At 36.2% G+C, this 18,549-nt stretch overlaps 1 protein-coding gene across 1 annotated transcript; it reads left to right on the top strand.

The window, feature by feature from the left end:
- Positions 1–15,852: 15,852 nt before the first annotated feature.
- On the top strand, positions 15,853–17,475 carry LOC113706126 (putative UPF0481 protein At3g02645). Its single transcript, XM_027228015.2, has one exon. The coding sequence runs from the start codon at positions 15,853–15,855 to the stop codon at positions 17,473–17,475; it is 1,623 nt and encodes a 540-aa protein (XP_027083816.1).
- The last annotated feature ends 1,074 nt before the right edge of the window (positions 17,476–18,549 follow it).

The following is an 18,549-nucleotide window of genomic DNA, read 5'->3' as shown; positions in this document are numbered from 1 at the left end:
AATGAACTTTATCTTGTTGTCTTACATACTCCAATTAGTTTTTTTATCTAATATAATTTAATTAAGAATAAAGGAAACAAGAGTAATACCATATTTTTTTTGTAGAAAAGGAACTAATTGGTTTTTTTCTTTAAAGCTTTAATAACAATTGGTTAAATGCAAGAAAAAATAAATTATTAAAGGCATTAATTGATTTTTTCCTTGAAACTTTCGTAACAATTAGCTAAATGTTTAAAAAATTATTCCATACGAAAAAGAAAAAAAGAAAATTTTTATGTAAGCAAATGTTAGATGGAAACAATTCTAATTCTTAATGAATTCTTCTCGCATTCAAACAAAGAATTTGGAATTTCAAATGAATTTTATATCAATTCTATGCATTTCCCAAACAAAAGAATTCCAATGTTTTGGAATTCCAATTCCTAGAATTCTAATTCTATAGAATTTTAATTCCAATTCAATTCCAATTCTGTAGAACCAAACATACCCTTAGGAAATATAGTAGATTATCCCTCGGTGACCTTCCTACAAAACTATCACCTGCTATAATTGCTTCTGCCAAGTTATTGGACTCATTTGTCTTCTTCTTTTTCTTTTTTTTTTTAAGTAAAATGGTAAATTTTATTAATATCAGGAAATCAGGTTACACACAGATTCTTATATCATCACTAATACACTCCTCCTTACAGCATATTCCTGAAAACTCTACAAACACACGCTATATCAAAATTTTGGTAGGGATCCCCAACTCCCTTACTGCTAAAGCTGTCCTCTTAATTTGATTGCAGAATGAATCCTTTGACCAGTGAGGAGCAAGTCAAGGAATTTCACAATCCCAAGAGAGTTTACTTTTAAGTACACCACACATGTTATGTGATCCATACTTTTCTCAACTGTTGCTTTGTTGATTACACTTTCGAGTCCCACTTCCTCGATTTGTCCCCTATTGCCAATTTTCTTTTACAAAGTAGCCATAGGGTAAATGAGCATCTTGGTGTATGATTTTTACTCCAAGCCAATTTGTACCATTCCACGGTTTTTTACATCTGATTGCCTTCAAAGCTGATTCAATAGAAAAAACACCATTACCACTTGCAGTCCATCTAGTTTGATCTTTGTAATCTGGCGTTGGAACAAAACTTTCTAGTATTAATTACTTTGACATTTTCCAACCTTGAGGCCACTTCCATTTTCCATCTTCAATACACCTAGCCATTGTATCTTGAGAGTTGCACCCAAAGCAGCGTAGAAGATTTTCTGAAAACTGCAATAATAGTGATCCCATGGAATGCCATGCATCATACCAAAAATTTGTTTACTGACCATTCCCAATTAGTATATTCTTGACACATTTGTTGATTTGACGTATGAAATTACTGACCAACATTTTTGATTCCATCTCCGGTACTAGGGTATGAAATTGGTGCATGTAACATTGGTAAAAGACAAAGATATGTTGGTTTCATGCATGCTGATCCAGTGTAAATAAAGATGCACAAAGAGAGATTCTACTGATTAGATATCGAGCCAAATCATGATCCGCACACGAGTCCAGCGGCTTGCGAGTCGATCGCAATTAATTCTGAGTCAAAACTCAAGTTTGGTTAACATCGAATTCAAGTTGAACTCAATTTGATCAATTCGAATTCGAATTCCAAAACATTTAACTCGTTAGTTCTTGAAGTAACTCAATTTTATATATTTACAATTTTTATTTTAATAGTAAAATTATATAAAATTTGACAGGGTGTTCAGCCTGTGCAATAATAATTACCTACTCAAGAAAAAAATATAAATTTTGTATATAGCGGTGAACAGGGTCGAATCCACAGGGACTGGGGATCATTCATTTCTTCTAGAGATCAACGCATGGGAGATTTTTGGAAAATATAAAATAACTAATTAACTAACTAATGAAACAACTAATAGAAATAAATAAAAATTAATCAATAACCAATACGACTCTAGCCAAAGGTGCAACTTTTCAGACACAGTCCATTCAACTGATCATTGATGCAAAGATAATTCAATTACTCATTAACAGATTGGTTATAGTTGTCATACACGCGATAAACAACCAGCCTTTTCTTACCTTTTCAATAGTCAAGGTACGACTATTAACTATTTTCCTAACCAAGAAATAACCTTAGGTATGACCATAGGATTTAATTTCTCGATTGCGTTAAGAATTAGAAAAGCCCAACCCTAACCAACAAACACGCTACGAGGGTTTGTTTAAGTTAGATCATACATTTTCCTAACATGAAACCAATCACGCTAGTGGCCACTAGTATTAACCAATTGAACAATTACGGATTCAATCAATTAATCTGACAGTAGATTATTAGGTTAATTCGAATATCGGACCCTTAACATTCAAATAACATAACAAGCATAAGAAATTAAATCAGGAAACGTACAAATACCAATAAATAAAAAAATAAGTAAAATAATTAGATCTCACAGATGTTCGGACCGAGTCCTCAAATTGACCTTCGACTAGAAAAATTGAATTAGTTCATCTCATGGAGGAAATCCCATGCAAAATTGCAGAAGTTATTATAAAAAACAAGCTATGTTCCCCGTCGTTTTCTTAGAAGAGACGGAAAAAGGGCCAATAAAGAAAACGAAGGAATTGGACCCTCCAAACCCGCAAAGGAACCGAAGCTCTCCTACTAATAAGAAGAATTCCCTTTTAACAAGGAAACCTCCTACGTGGTCCCCTTGCTGAATTGAGTGAAAGGTTACCAGAAGTCAAACTCTCCCAATTCCCTTATTTTTGTTTTCTAATGCTAATCAGCCTCCCACTATTTTCGTTTTGTCTCTGCCAAAGATAAGGAAAAGAAAAGACAAAAAGTTAAGTGCTCCTCAATGTCCTTCTTTTTCGTTTATTCTTCACAGTCAGACTCCTAGTCGGCAACCCTTCATCAACAAAAAGAAGAGGAAGTCCGTTTCTCCTCTCCCTGTGGGCCAGGTTTGTTGAGCTTTTAGGAGTCTCAATTTTCTCCAGAAAGTCCCTCCTTTTTTTGTGCTTTTCTGTTCCACTCCCTGAAATTGAGTTCAAATACCAAATATGAGTAGATGTTAACAATTAACACAATATTTGGTAGGAACAAGGGAAAAATTAATAACAAATTTGCTAACAATTAATACCCTATCAAATATTCATAATATTTTATTATTTGTTAAGAAAAATTTTTATTTTATTCATTTTTAAAAAATATAAAAATAATTATTTTTAATTTTTAAGCTCAAGCGTGAGTTTCACTTGACTCGAATATAAATCGAGCTCGAACTCAAACTTTATATTGAGAGTTTGTCGAGTTTGAATTCGATAAAATTAAATTGAGACTTCACTTGATAAAATCAAAAATTCGACTTGACTCGTTTGCAACCCAAGCCCCAACCCATGATATAGGTTTAGACGCTGCGTCAAAAAAATCTATGTCATAATATAAACCAATTGATATCAATCTGTAAGGCAGCAATAAGGCAGAAACGAATTTAGAGTGGGGCAAAGTGGTGCAATTGCCCTCATGAATCCACCAAAATCTTCAGTTTATATCCATAAACATACTATTTTGCCCTCACATTTATAAAAGATTGTTTAATTGTCTCCGCTACTCCAATCAAAATCTTTAATTTGCATGTGTAAGTTAATAATTATGCCATCACATTTAGAGAATATTACCCATCATTCTTCAACAAGATATTTATTTGACATTCTAAATCAACAACTTTTAAATAAATGACTATACATTTCATTTCTCACACTTGATTAAAGTCACCAACAAACATTAAATTTTATGTTTACCCATTTTCTTCTTCATTCTCAATATGCTTTAAACATGCAAAACCATTTGAAAATTTTTGCTAATTTTTGAACTACGATTGAAACTAACGAAAATTGCTTTTACTTCATTTCACTTTTGCCAAAAAAAAAAAAAAATACATAGTGATTGTGTACATAATTTTTTAGATATATCGTTTATATTATATGTTAAACATATATATCTCAATGCTTGCCTGGTTACATTTACACATTACATTTACCTCTACTGAATTACACTTCTGGCTCTGTCGCTGTTATAAAGTCATGCATGACCATTAACGAAACAAAATATTATCTCTTCCCATGCATGACTTTGCTAGCCTGAACACTGTAATTATATTCCAAATACCTTAAAGCAAATTCACATAAGATTACGTTGATATTCTGCTCGCCTGCTAGGAGTGATTCATTTTCTTAAGGAGCAAAGATATGTGGACACAAATGTCAAGGACTAGAGAGTGTACATGACCCGAAATGCCAAGTCAAGCAATTAAATTTATGGTTTAGAATCGATTTTTTTTTTTTTTTGTCGAAACGTTAGCTTTATATTTATAACCGAATACTTTACAGTATTTGGACAAAGGTCCAATCAAAAGGACTACCGTTCTACAAAAATTGTTGGTGCCTAGCACCTAAGATTGGATTCACCCATTCTTCATCTAAAAAGATGTTTAGAGCATGCAAGCTCAACTTAATACTTCCTACATACCTTGAATTAGCAAAAGAGAAAGAACACTTATGAAACAAATTACTTATGGACTGAATGTCATCTATTAGAGTAGCCATCAGTTGGTTGCTGTTTCTTGTTTTCTTAATGCATTCCACCAGCTCCCTGTTGTCCAGTACCATAGTGATGTTTCTCCATCCTTGGTTGATCGCATTCAGTACTGCGAGTCTCACAGCAACAGGTTTGTCTTGCAATGGGTCTGCTGACATTCTTTCCCTCGGTGCCCAACCTGCTTGAAGTTGTCCCATAGAGTCAGTTGCTGTGATTCCAATCCCCACTGTTTTTTGCCTTTTATCTTGAAGCGTATGGACCTTGATCATCAGACTGGATTGGCTCTCTATTTGATTATGCTCTTGCTCAGGTCCTTGCTGTATTTCCGTTTCCTGAATGTTCTTCCTTGTCACCGTTCCTTTGTTGGCCTCTTCAAACTCTATCCATTCTTTCATGGCTTTCTAAATTATCTTATGTGGTTCCCTGTCCTCCTGGTTAAACTCCCTCTCGTTCCTGGCTTTCCAGACCTGCCAAAGAATATTAATTGTGAGGTTCACCTGATCCTCCCCACCTCTATCTTCTTGAGCTTCTATTACAGCAGACCACCATATGATGAAGTAGTTTAAGAGTTGCTGTATTCCATCCCATTGTACTAGCGATAACTTCCAAATTTCTTTTACTTTGCTACACTGGAACAGAAGGTGTTCAATTGTTTCTTCCTTTTCTTCACATCCTGCACACATAGGACTCCCTTGTCTCGTTCTTTTGTATATTTCTCCCCTCACAGGTAGTCCACCATGCAAGCACTTCCATATGAACACTTTCATTTTCTGACTCACCTTCTGCTTCCATAGTGTTTTCCAGACCCTTGTGATAGATCTTTCATAGCTTGGTCCAGCTCCTTCTCTCTTTCTTATGCTTTCCAACTCCTTTTCCTTCATCCACATCTTGTAACCAGATTGAGTTTGTATTGTCCATCCTGAGAATGCATCCAATAATAATTATCTTCTTTCCCTGTTAGACTTATAGGGATTCTCAGGATTCTCTCTGCATCATGAAGGTTGAAAGTTCTGAAGATTAGCACAGTGTTCCATCTGTTATTAATGATGAGTTCAAAGACGTACTTTAGATGACACCCTTGAGACTTTTCAGTTGTTGGTTTCCCTCCTGGTCTATCGGGGATCCAGTTGTCTTCCCAGATTCGTGTTCCTTTACCATTCCCTATTTTCCTCATGGTGCCATTCTGCACTTCTTTTCTGACTGCCGCTAGACTCTGCCATATCTACGAGGCATTCTGAGGAACCTTGCTGTTAAAGAGAGATTGATTGGGATAGTATTTTTCCTTCAGCACTTTTCTGACTAACAAGTTTGGCTGTGTTAGTAACTTCCAGACTTGTTTGGCCAGTAGAGCTCTATTGAACAATTGCAAATCCTTGAACCCCATTCCACCCTTACTTCTCCTTTCTGTCAACTTTTTCCCGCCAATCCAGTGCATCCTTTTCTTCCCCTCTGTGTCCCCCCACCAATAGTCAGCCATTTTGGCACTAAAGTCTCTACATAACTTTGTATTCAATCTGAAGCACGACATAGTGTAGGTTGGCATTGCCATGGCTACTGCTTTTAGCATTATTTCCTTCCCTGCCTGGTTCAACAACTTGTTCTTCCACCCCTGCAGTTTCTTATCTATGGAACTCTTTATGAACCCAAACACCTGCTCCTTAGATCTTGTGATAATCATAGGTAACCCAAGATATTGTCCTTGTCGTATTTGCTATATTGACCCCATAGTTTGACAGATTTCCTTCCTCGCTAATTGGCTTGTGTTTTTCCTGAAGAACACTGAAGATTTGTCCATGTTGATTAGTTGCCCTATTGCCTTTTCGTACACTTTGAGGATTTTCATTAGCTTACCAGCTTCTTGAGTATCAGCTTTACAAAATACTAAAGAGTCGTCTGCAAAAAACAGGTGAGTGATTGCTGGTGCCCCTCTACTGATCTTAACTCCTGTTAGCTCCATTTCCACCTTGGCTTTCTGTAGCAGGTTTGATAGCCCCTCTAAGCATATTAGAAACAGGTAAGGAGATAGTGGATCTCCTTGCCTTATGCCTCTGGACGGGATTATAAACTCCTTTTGTTCCCCATTTATGTTGAAGAAGTAAGTCACTGAGCTGATACAGGTAGTTATCCAACCTATCCAAGTGGTGCAGAAGCCCATCTTTTTCATTATAGCTTTCAAGAAATCCCATTCCACCCGGTCATAGGCCTTTGACATATCCAGTTTCACAGCCATGGAACCAACTCTACCATGTCTTTTGTTTTTTAGAAAGTGCAACAGCTCATGAGACAAGATGACATTATCTAAAATTTGCCTACCTAGTACAAATGCAGATTGGTTTTTGCTAATACATCTAGAGAGGAAACGTTTTAGTCTATTGACAAGAATTTTAGCAAGAGCTTTGTAGACCACTTGGCAAAGGCTTATAGGTCTGAACTGTTTAATCTCGATAGGGCAGTCCACTTTTGGGATCAAAGAGATGATCGTGTGATTTATGGCTTTTAGAATGACACTATTATGAAAGAACCCTTGAATTGCACTTCCCTTGAATTGCACTTACCAGATCCTGCTTAATAATGCTCCAGAATTTTTGAAAAAACAATGGAGACATGCCATCACTTCCAGGAGCCTTATTAGGATCCGTAAAGAAGAAAGCAGCCTTTATCTCCTCTTCCTCTACTTTTTTAGTCAGTTCTCTATTCATTTGTTCTGTTATAGAAACAGGAATCCCTTCTAAGATTTCCTCTAGTTCACACGACCTTGAACTCTTAAACAGGTCCTCATAGTAAGTAGCAACTTCCCTTTCCAGCTCCTGATCATTTGTAGTCCATTCTCCACTGGTTTTTTTCAATTTCTGGAGTCTATTCCTTCTCTTCCTACCCTTTACTGTTGCATGGAAGAACTGAGTGTTCTTATCCCCCTCTTTTAACCATCTTAATCTAGATTTCTGGTTCCAGTAGGCCTCTTCATTCTCATATGCAGCTTCAACTGCCCTTTCATCTCCTGTAACTTTTGCCTTTTATTTTCTGCCTCTGATGCCTTAATTTCCTCAATTTGATTTTTGCACCAGTTGATTTTTTCGAGCGAATTCCCTTTCTTACTACTACTCCACTTAAGTAGCTCAACTCTACAATTCTTTACTTTCTGTTTCACCTTGAACCACCTAGTTCCATCACAAGGGATATTCCAAGCCTTCTTTACCACCTCCTCAATCTCATCATGTTGAAGCCATCTTTTATCAAATTGGAATCTTTTTTTCCATTTCTTCCTTTCCTTCTCAGTTTCCAGTACCAACATGCTGTGATCAGAAGCATGCGATTCAATGTGTATGCACTTTGCATCCTCATAGCATTGTGACCATTCAATGGAACATAAGCCTCTGTCCAATCTCTCTTTTACTTCACCGTTTCCATATCAGTTGTTGCTCCATGTCCACGGCTTCCCTACAAATCCAATATCCACCAATTGGTTCTCATTTATAAACTTTTTAAAGTCTTGGAAGCTTCTGTTATCTCTCATCCTTCCACCCCATTTTTCATCATCTGAAGTGATGTCATTGAAATCACCCATTATAATCCATTTATTCCCCCATCCTGCTTTCCTTCTGTTTAACACTTCCCATTGTCCTTTCCTTATTTGACTATCACAGCTAGCATAGATTCCAATAAACCACCAACTTTCATGCGTTTCCTCATCTTCCACTTTTGCCTCTATGGTGAAAGCTGTGCCTTGTACTTCTGAGATCTTGACTTCTTAGTCCACAAAAGAGCTATCCCTCCACTTCTATTCATAGCCTCTACAATAAAACTATTATCAAAGTTCAACATATTTTTGACCTTTTCCATATATATTTTCCTGTTTTTTGTTTCACTGAGAAATATTAGACTAGGGGAGAGGAGTTTATTTTCCTCCTTCAAATAGGGAACTATCAAGGGCCTCCCTGCACCTTGACAGTTCCATACTAGAACTCTCATGGTTGGTTTAGAGACCAATCTGGGCTGGTCCCTTCCACCATTAGAGTCTGAGCTGTGTTTTCCATCCCATCTTCTGATTTTTTTCTTTTTTGCACTCTGCTCAATAGCTTCCATATCCAGCATTTCCTCATCTACTATCTGCACCCTCCTCTTCATGTTAACACCTTTCCTAGGTTCCAAGTTCTGAATCTCATTCAGAGGTTGTCTTCCTCTTCCATTTTTCCTATTCATTAGTCTTACTTTTCTCTCGCTCCTTCCTCCATTTCCCTTGATCTAGACTAGCTCATCCTCATCCATCTACATCTCAATAACTAGAGCTTTACCATCCTCTATTCTCTTTTCCAGCTTCATATTCCCTAATTCTCCTGATACTGCGGGATTCACTTCTACAGGTGACTCATTCTCCAATCCACACATTTCTGAACTTGTTCCATATTTATCCTCATTATCTCTTTCCACCCCTCTCTTATCAGTCTCTTGTGCATCCAATAGCTCCTCATCTTCCTTACCTGATTCCTGTATCCTTTCCATAGGCATTTCATTGTATTCCTCCACCCTGTCTGTGCTCTTGGTCAAGGTTAGGTTCTGGACCCTCTCATTCCTAACAGGATTGGCTTCCTGTTCTATGTTATTCCCATAGCTCCTCCTAATCCATTCCCCATTTTGTAAACCTCATACTTGTCTATTTGAATTATACGAGCTGGATTTGCTATCCTTTTGAGGGGATCCTTTCCCATTCTGTGCTCGTAGCCAGGGTTCATACTAATTTTCTTGTTGTCCCTTCTTGATGTTCACCTCATTTTTGTATTTCATTTCACTGTGTCCAATTATTCCACATTTGTAGCAAAAATCAGGCACTCTTTCGTATCTAAAGTTAATCCATTTTAACACTCCACTCATCTTAACTGTTGTGCCTCTTAACAGTGGCTGGGTCAAATCTGCACTCACAAACAGCTTAAGGTGCTTCCCTTCTTTGCCACCAGAGTGGGAAATTAACACCTCCTTCACCTCTCTAAAAACTTTCCCGATCTTCCTCCCAACTTCCTTAGATAACCAGTGAATGGGCAAATTCCATACTTGTACCCATAGTGGAGCATATTTGAAGGCCTCTGTATTTTCCTCAATTCCTGCCTCCCACCTATTTAGTACGAGTACCTGACTATCAATCAACCATGGTCTACCGCCAAGTATTCTCAATCTGCTCTCAGCGTCTGGAATGAAAAATTGAAACAGGTTAGGCCCCAACTCAGTCATAGTGAGATCTTTGGGGTAGCCCCAGGCTGCCGTAACGAAATTCTTCACACCTGTGAAGTTTGCAACTTTTTCCCCTCTGATCTTCCCAATGATGCTATTTTTACACTCAGTGATTCCTATATCTATATCATCCATTTCTAACCATGCTCCATTCTGCTCCAAATTAGACAGAGCAAACTTTTTCAGCACTTCCTCCAGTTCATCAGCCATGGAAACTAGTTAATCTAAGAGGGATTCCTCTAGCTATGTGTGAGAACAAATGATAGAACCTGACTAAAACAGCTAGAAAAGAAAACCAGACTACTATTTTCTCTAGGTAAGTACACTACCAGGTAGGCAAGGACGAAGACGACCTACTTATGCAAATGCAAGTGAAAGAAAAGACTTAGTAGAGAAGTTAATGGCCGTGATACCTAGAATTTTAGGGCTTCACCGTGGTAATGCTGAGTATTTAAGACTAATAACTACCATGTCCTCTATCTGCCCAGCCTAGATGGATCCAGTGCTTTTATGTCCTTCTTTGAAAGATCATTACTATCTTAATAAACCTAGTTTTTTCCTTGTGACTTCTCAGCTCCCCTGCTTCCGCTATTCACTGATTGGTGCAGTAAAATCAGAGATTGTGGATTCAGAAGAAGATTTAGTGGTGTTTAGATTTCGGCATTTTGGTTTCTTGAAGGGAATGTGGTTTTCAGTCTAGGCGGGGTTTTTTCCTTTTGAAATTTCCAATCTCCCACTCAGAAGAGAGAAAGCTCTCAGTTTAGAGAGAGAAAGCTCCCAGCAGAGAGATCTTAATATGTGAATATACTAGAATTGGTTTTGGCTATGGTGGAAAGTGAATTGTCATTTGATTCTTAGTTGCCTATTTTATTCTATTTTTGATTGTTTTCTTTTTTAATTGTTTTAGACCTCTAATTATCATTACTCTAAGTTTAGTGAATTGTCATTTAATTTCTAGTTAGCTATTTATTTTTATTTGAATTTCTTTGATTGTCATCGTATACACAAAAACACCTCCCGTGTTACTTTGAATTTCGAAAGAGACAAATATCTCCAGTTCCTGAGGATACGACCCTACTTGCCCTATTTATAAATTAATAATTATTTGCAAAAAGCCATCCCATTCAGGTATATCGGATCAAGCAAACTCTTCGGGAGCAGGGTGAATCAAGTAACCCATTGCACACCTAGAGTCCCTGCTCCAGTACTTGGAATTGGGTTTTGGTTACTTTATTTGGCAATTAGGTTTAATTTTATTATTGCATAGGTTTCGACAACCTGTCAAATCTCCTAATTGCTCCTGACATCCGAGGAATGAAAAGAAAACTACTAAGAGCTAAACAAAAAAGAAAAGTCAAAGGCTAAGCCATCAAAGTAGTGCTAGTTCTCTGCGCTTTTTTTCTTTCTAATACCTAGCTACTCTAATGCTTGGCTCCTGGGCGGCGGCCCCTCCAGCTGAATAGAAGACTTCAGCCTTTTCGTCCTTTTTTCAATGTTGTCTTCCGCCAAATTACCAAAAAAGGGTCGCGTCTTGACGTTCCAAAAATGCCCCTGCTACTTGAACTCTTTTCTGATGATTGCCAAATTAGCACTTGTTATGGTATTTTCGTTCTACTCCCTGAAATAAATGCAAGTTGTCAAAAGTGAGTAGAATCTAACAATTAATCCACATCAGATCATGTAATAGAGGAAATTAATAATAAAATAAACAATAAAATTGCAACCTATCACCTCTAATATATGAAAAAAACCCCATAAATAAGGAGTACTTACTCCGTTATAGAAACTAATCTAAAGTTTTTTTAAAAAAATAACTTACGAGTTCTCTTTTATTGAAAATCAAAGGAAAAGAAAGATTACATTGAGTGCTTTCAGCCAGACAGCTATCGAGAGCACTACCCCGAAGGTGCCATTGTAAGCTGGTATCGTACAGCCGAGAATTCCCTAGCGTCAAGTAGTACAGATGCTTGTACCGCACTCGGCAGTTGCTGATGAGACGTGCAAAACAAATCGGTCCCCCAACACAAATTAGCCATCATATCGGAGGAAATATTAGCCTCCTGAAAGATATGCGACACAGAAGAGGACAACGAGGCTAAAGTTAAAAAATCCTTCAGCATCTAGCCTAACTAGCACTTTACATTGTCTAGGCAAATCCGCTATAGATGGTTGGTTCTTACTATTTCCAAACTCAAACTTTTACACTTGTTATCATTTTATATCCTTTTACAAATTATCTATTCCCTAAAAGTAATTAATTTGTCCATAGTGAATCTCATTTGTAGCCACAATTAACAATTTTGTTCATCATGTTGCGTGTGACTTTTCTTGCTTGAGTCTAATTAGTTAAAGTTTATAATGATTATGCTCTTCAAAGTCTCCAAAACCCAAATTTATTGGGACATTAACAAGGTAGCCTTCAAGTCCATTGTGCTCATTTGTTAGGCATTTATCTTTCCCTTGCTCTTTGTAAGGTTTAGAGTCTCTCTTGTGTAATATAAAAAATTATTCTCTTCAAAAGCACCCCTCCTATTTGTATATAGTAAATTAATTCCTAAAACCCAAATGAAGAAACTTTCATTCTATTATTGAATTCTTTCAAAAGTTATCCAATAATAGTTTCATTCAAATAGAAAATAAATGAATTCAAGTTCGTTATCTATAAGGAACATTTCCCCATGATATTTTTAATATTTTTGTTTGCTAATTCCATTTTTCAACCTTTTCACATGCAGATTGAAGATAATATTTCACTTGGTGGTTAATAATTACTCACTAATTTTCTTTCCCAATTTCCTCCTATAAAGCAATAAAGCAATAAAATTGAAGAGAAAAAATTTCAATTGTTAAATGATGTAAGAGAATTTAGATGTGCCTATTTATGCATGGGGGGAGTCTATGAGTTACTATTAGTATTAAGTGTTAAGGTAATTTGAAGAGAAATGTCAAACTCTTAAAGTTGATAATCACTAAATCTGACATAATATGCGTTCTTTGTACCCCTAAAAAAAAAAAAAAACAAAGAAAATGAAATGACATAATGTGTTTTCTAAATAGTTCTTATACTTCAATTATGCTAATTCTCAACTCTAGAACCAAAAACAAATATAGTCCTAGAGTTAGAAGTACAATTCAATACATATGGCCAAATGTTAATATCCAAGTGAATGTATGACTTTATTTGTCATGCTATTGACAATATTTTAGATCATCCTCATAGGTAGATGGCAGGTTCAAAATCTCTAAATTCCTTTTCTTTCACTTTTAGTGTTTGTATGACACAAAAAAAAAAAAAGAACAAAGAACAAAGAACAAAAAACGATGAAAGAAAGCAAGAAAGAAAAATGAAAGAAACACAATATAGAGATTTCCTAGTTGAAAGAACTCTCTTTTGTGTTTATGTTTAATTTAGAAATTTCATCGTTAAACAAATTTTAAACAGAACTCGATTTTATTTCTAAAGTAAAACCTAAAGCTTCCCTAAATCAAATTTTATTCATAAAGTACAACCACAAAGCGGATATTACAAAAATAATATCAACACTGATTAGAGATTGAAAAGTAAAAACTAAATCTTTACTTATATTGGATCTATTTACTCTATTCGTTGGATCTATATGAATTCCTTTCAATCAAGGAGCAATAGATTTAGATATATTAGCAAACGCGGCCCGGGCTTCCCTTCTCTTTCATTACTTCTTTGTCACAACGAGAGGAACCACGTCGACATCAGTCGAAGTGGTGGAAGGCCCGCCTGAGCCAAAGGGTGAGCTTCTACACCTCTCTTCAAGAGATGAGATTATTTCTTTCTTCACAACAAGAGGAACCACGTCCGCAGCAGTCAAAGTGGTGCCTGAGTCAAAGGGAGAGCTTCTCCACCACTCTTCAAGAGACAGGTTTCCAGTTTCTGCAACTTTCTTTCTCCCATGCTTTTCCGTTGGTCAACAACTAAATCACTAAATTATATTGGCACATTTTAATATAGTATAGATATAGATAATCACGATATTATGCTTTTGCCTATCAGCGACTAAATTTCTTTGAGGAATGTCAAGAACAAAATAGGGGAATGCAAACCTAACCATTGAAAAACTCCTGATTAATTAGGATTGATTACAATTAGAAGTCACGTATGATGTCTACCTTTGAGGTCATGCTTGACCATTAACGAAACAAAATAAGTATATGTGGAACAAGTGTCAAGAACTAAAGAGCACATGGGACCAGAAATGCCTATTAGCTCGTGCTTTATTTCTTTGGGGATCAAAGCTACGAGGAAATGGCAAGGACTAGCGTGGAAATGAAACTAAATGCAAAATCAAGCAATTAAATTCAGGGTCTTTTTTTTTTTTTGGTCTGGAATTATTTATCACATCTACTTGTTGCGTGATGATTATAACTAAGAATATTATCTCTACACATGCATGACAATTCAAGCCGAACAGCTGTGAATCTGTCACTATTTCCTTGAGCCAACAAAAATTAATTGAAAAAAAAAATTTAAGTTAAAGGCTGATTACTCACATGACTAGCATATGAGTAATTTAGTCATTTTTTAATACAGATTTTACTTAGTAATTTTTTGCAAAAATTTGCTGTCACATGATTAGATTCTATTAGTAATTGGTAAAAATCAGTCACTATGACTAAATGTACATAGAAACAAAAATACTTAGGAATGCATTTGCTTTTATCCAAATTTTATGAACTAAAAACACTCCTAACCCAAATATTTGAGACCAAACCTTATCTCTTAAAAATACCCTAATTTGAGTTGCATTTTAAATAATTGTGGCATTAAATCAAAATTTGTAAGTGACTAAAATGTGCAGTGACGTGAAGTTGCAGTCTTCTTAATATCGATCTATACTTTGTTTTGCTTGGTCACAGAATCCAGAAGCAGATAGCAACAGTCGCAATTACTTGCACGGCATAAATAAGCAATCAGCAACTTGAAATACTTCTTGCACGTTATAAATAAGGAATCAGCAATAATCGGCCATTCATGTCCTTTTCCCTCCAAGAATATTTTATCCTTAGTTAGCCTCTTATATGTTGAATTGAACGAACTTGCCGCTGTGGTATTGGATTTTGTTACAATGGATCGGCATAGTTTCTCATGTAAAATTAAACAAAAGGATTTTTAAAATTTTTTGTGGTCGGTATTGGATTTTTTGTTACAATAACATGCCCACAGAGCGATTCCTAACAAAGGAACAATATAATATACAAAAGAAAAAAGAATTAATGGACCGAATAGACCAAACCCAGTTTTGTAAAGTTCAGTTATTTCCAAAAAAAAAAAAAAATTTGTTAAGGATATCGTCCATAAGAGAAAAAGATGAAAAAGTCCTTATGTATTTAGTCTTCCAATTTTTTTTTTTTTGTTAATTTTGCACTCAATAGTTGTATCTGCATTCTTTTGTTAAAGTTCAATTCCTATCGATGTACAATGTTCAAGCAACTGAAAGCAGCTAAAGACAAACCCCACTCCAATGCTAAATTTCGAGTTTCATAATTTTTGGAAATTTTCCCATGGCTAGCACACAAAATGCTGCCTTATCTTTCTTTTCTTTTCTTTTCTTTTCACATTACAAGAAGGATTTCTTTTGGGGAGAGTTGAGGGGGAACAGAAATTCCTGAATTATTGATTTGCTTGTGATTTAATCCATAACTACAGTCCTTTTTTTTCTTTTTTTTTTTGCAAGAACTAACAGCCTATAATTTACAGTCATCATTTCAAGGTTGGTGCAAAATTAATCCAACAGTAAAAATTCCTTATTAATTTCATAGCCGCGTACTTTTCGACGTCTTCATATTTAACTAACTCTCTCTCTCTCTCTCTCTCTCTCTCTCTCTCTCTCTATATATATATATATATATATATATATATATATATATATCTCCACAATTTTAACATGTCAAATTTGTAGTACAGCGTTCCTATAAATACCACCACGCGGCATTGCTTCCCAATCGTCAAACTTAACATTTTCACGTCATCCCAAAAACCAAAGGAATGGAACTTCCATATTCATATTCATCAGCCACAGTTCCCTTAAGCTCTTGCGCCAGGGGCTGGGTTGATCGAATCAGCAACATCTTCCGCAAAGAAATTGCCGTTGACATCGATCATCTCCCTCCCGTTTCTGTTTTTGAAGTCCCCAAAACGCTCAGCCTTAAAAAGCCTGAAGCTTATACTCCTCAGCTCATAGCCATGGGGCCGTACCATCATTTACGCCCCGAGCTCTATCAGATGGAGAGGTACAAGCTCGCTGCCATCAAAGAGATCTCAACCCCGGAGCAGATTTCCAATTTCCAACACATCGTGATCAACAGGTTGAAGGAGATAGATCCCTCTATCCGGGCTTGTTACAATAAGTTCATGGACTATGATCAAGATACGTTGGCGTGGATCATAGCAATAGACAGTTGTTTCTTTCTCCACATCTTGCATTCTTATCTTGTGCAAGATGAGACCACAGACAGGAGACTGTTGGACAACACTATTGTCACGAGAGATATCATGATGCTTGAGAATCAACTCCCATTTGTTCTGTTGAAAGAGATTCGCAAGTCTCTTCAAGTCTCTCCTAATTCCAATGATCAGGGGGAAGAAGATGATATTGAGTTGATCTCAATGTTATTTCAATTGTGTGAAGCACAATCTCCTGTTAAGTTCTCTATTGATAAGACCAACAAATGCCGTTACCGTAGACCTCTGCATTTGTTAGATATGATGTATCATATGGTTGTTAATGTCCCAGGTCCTGCCGTGTCCGGATGCTTAGTAAATGGTCCCATTCAAGTCGTGCCAACTTATACAGAATTCAGGAACTCATCGACCTCTTCATCCTCGTCCTTCTCGACTGATAATGAAGATCCAGACGTGGCTCACAATAATGTGGAAACACTCTTGGACTTGGTGGAGACCATTGGTCCTAAGCATACCCAGCGATTTCTTAGCCCTGTTAAGTTTGTCTCGAGTATTCCATGGTCAACTATTTCTGGGCTGTACAGAAAAGGCAACCTGGGTACTGGAGAGCAAAATTCAGAACATGATGAAATCGAAATTCCGTCGGTATCTCATCTCTGGCGCTATGCTAAAGTGCAATGCAAACCCTTCATTGGGAGCATTCAAGAGATCAAGTTCGTGGAAGAGGAAGCCGCTTTGTACCTTCCTGTAATGAATTTGAACGCGAGCTCAGAAGTGATAATGAGGAATCTGGTGGCTTACGAGGCTGCTATGTGTAAGTCAACCCTTAAATTTGCTCGATACGTCAACCTCATGAATGGGATTATAGACACCGCAGAAGACGTGAAGCTGCTGAAGCAAAATGGGGTGATCAAGGCGGCTCTCACGGATGGTGAAATTGCTGATCAATTCAACGGTATGCAGAGATGTTATGCCGGCTCAGATCACAAGTCTAACATCGAGGTTGCCGTTGAGAAAGTTAACAAATTCTACGGCAAGAAGCTTTTGGTCAGGACGGTTAGAGGGTTGAAGAAGAATTTGTATGCTTCATGGAAATGTCTGGCCCTGGTTTCCACTGGCGCGCTGCTGGTCGTGCTTGGCCTGCAGACCTTTTGCGATTTCTATCAGTGCAGCAAACTCTGGAACTTCCACCAGGGATCGTCATGATTATCTCAATCTGCACTAGGAGGCAAAATGTCTGTTTTAATTGAACAGAGAAGTATATGATTCACTTATTTCTTCTTTTTTTCTTTATTAAATTATTGTTTCTCATGGTAGGTGCACTCGTATCTAGAATACCAAAAAGGCCAAAAAAATGTTAAGAAAGATATACCTGTTTGCTAATGCTGTCTCGTTTAATTGTAGCTTATTACTCCAAAATGCCAAAAAAAAAAAAAAAAGTGTATCTAAGTTGTGTAAGATTGAAAATAAAGAGGGTAATGTGAATCAATTTCATCACAACAAAATGTGATATGCAATGCAAAAAATATGACTTAGGGAGCATTTGATAAAATTAAAATTTAAAACCTGAAAACTGAAACTTAAGTTTGAATTCGCACAATTTATAAAGTCAAATTTGTTTCATAATATGCTGAATTTGAGCACTGAATTGAAGTATTGTATTTTATGTAAATCATACAGTTTGTACAAATATTTTATTTTACTTTAGATGAAAGTAATTTTTTAACTATTACATTTTAATTTTGATAAAATGAACCAACATGAAAATCGAATATTTTTGTCTAAGAGAGAGTATGTTTATGTGTATGATAATGTGTGTGTTTGGAAAAAAAAAGATGCACGTTTTTGTTGTATGATAAACATATGATGTTAGAAAATGTGTGTAGGTGACGAAAATGTGTGAATTTGTGTGTATGTGTTTGTGAGAGAGAGTGTCTGTATGCATATATGACAAAAGCACACATATATGAGAGAGCAAGAAAGTATGTGTATATGTGTAAAAGCGTGTTGGGCTGTGGTGGAAGAAAATGATTTTGGATGAGTATGATTACACTAATTTGAGCATACAGCAAATCAAGTGATTGCATTTTCACTTTAAATTTTGTAAAAAAAATTAAGTAGATTTTAATGTATTCAAATGTATGGAAATTTTGTTATTAAACAAGCTTAATAGAAAATTTTTTTCTTAATTCACTAATTTTAATGACTTTTATTAAAAGATTAATATTCGGCACTTAACGGGATTATGAAGCACTGCCTTCTAACTAAACACTAATATTG

Source organism: Coffea arabica, chromosome 8c, assembly GCF_036785885.1.
Source record: "Coffea arabica cultivar ET-39 chromosome 8c, Coffea Arabica ET-39 HiFi, whole genome shotgun sequence".
Classification (NCBI taxonomy): domain Eukaryota; kingdom Viridiplantae; phylum Streptophyta; class Magnoliopsida; order Gentianales; family Rubiaceae; genus Coffea; species Coffea arabica.
The sequence above is the reverse complement of the archived record's forward strand: the minus strand, read 5'-3'. Positions and strand labels throughout refer to the sequence as shown.

Coding starts and splice junctions, on each gene's coding strand:
- LOC113706126 (XM_027228015.2), top strand. CDS start 15,853: ATGGAACTTCCATATTCATATTCATCAGCCACAGTTCCCTTAAGCTCT.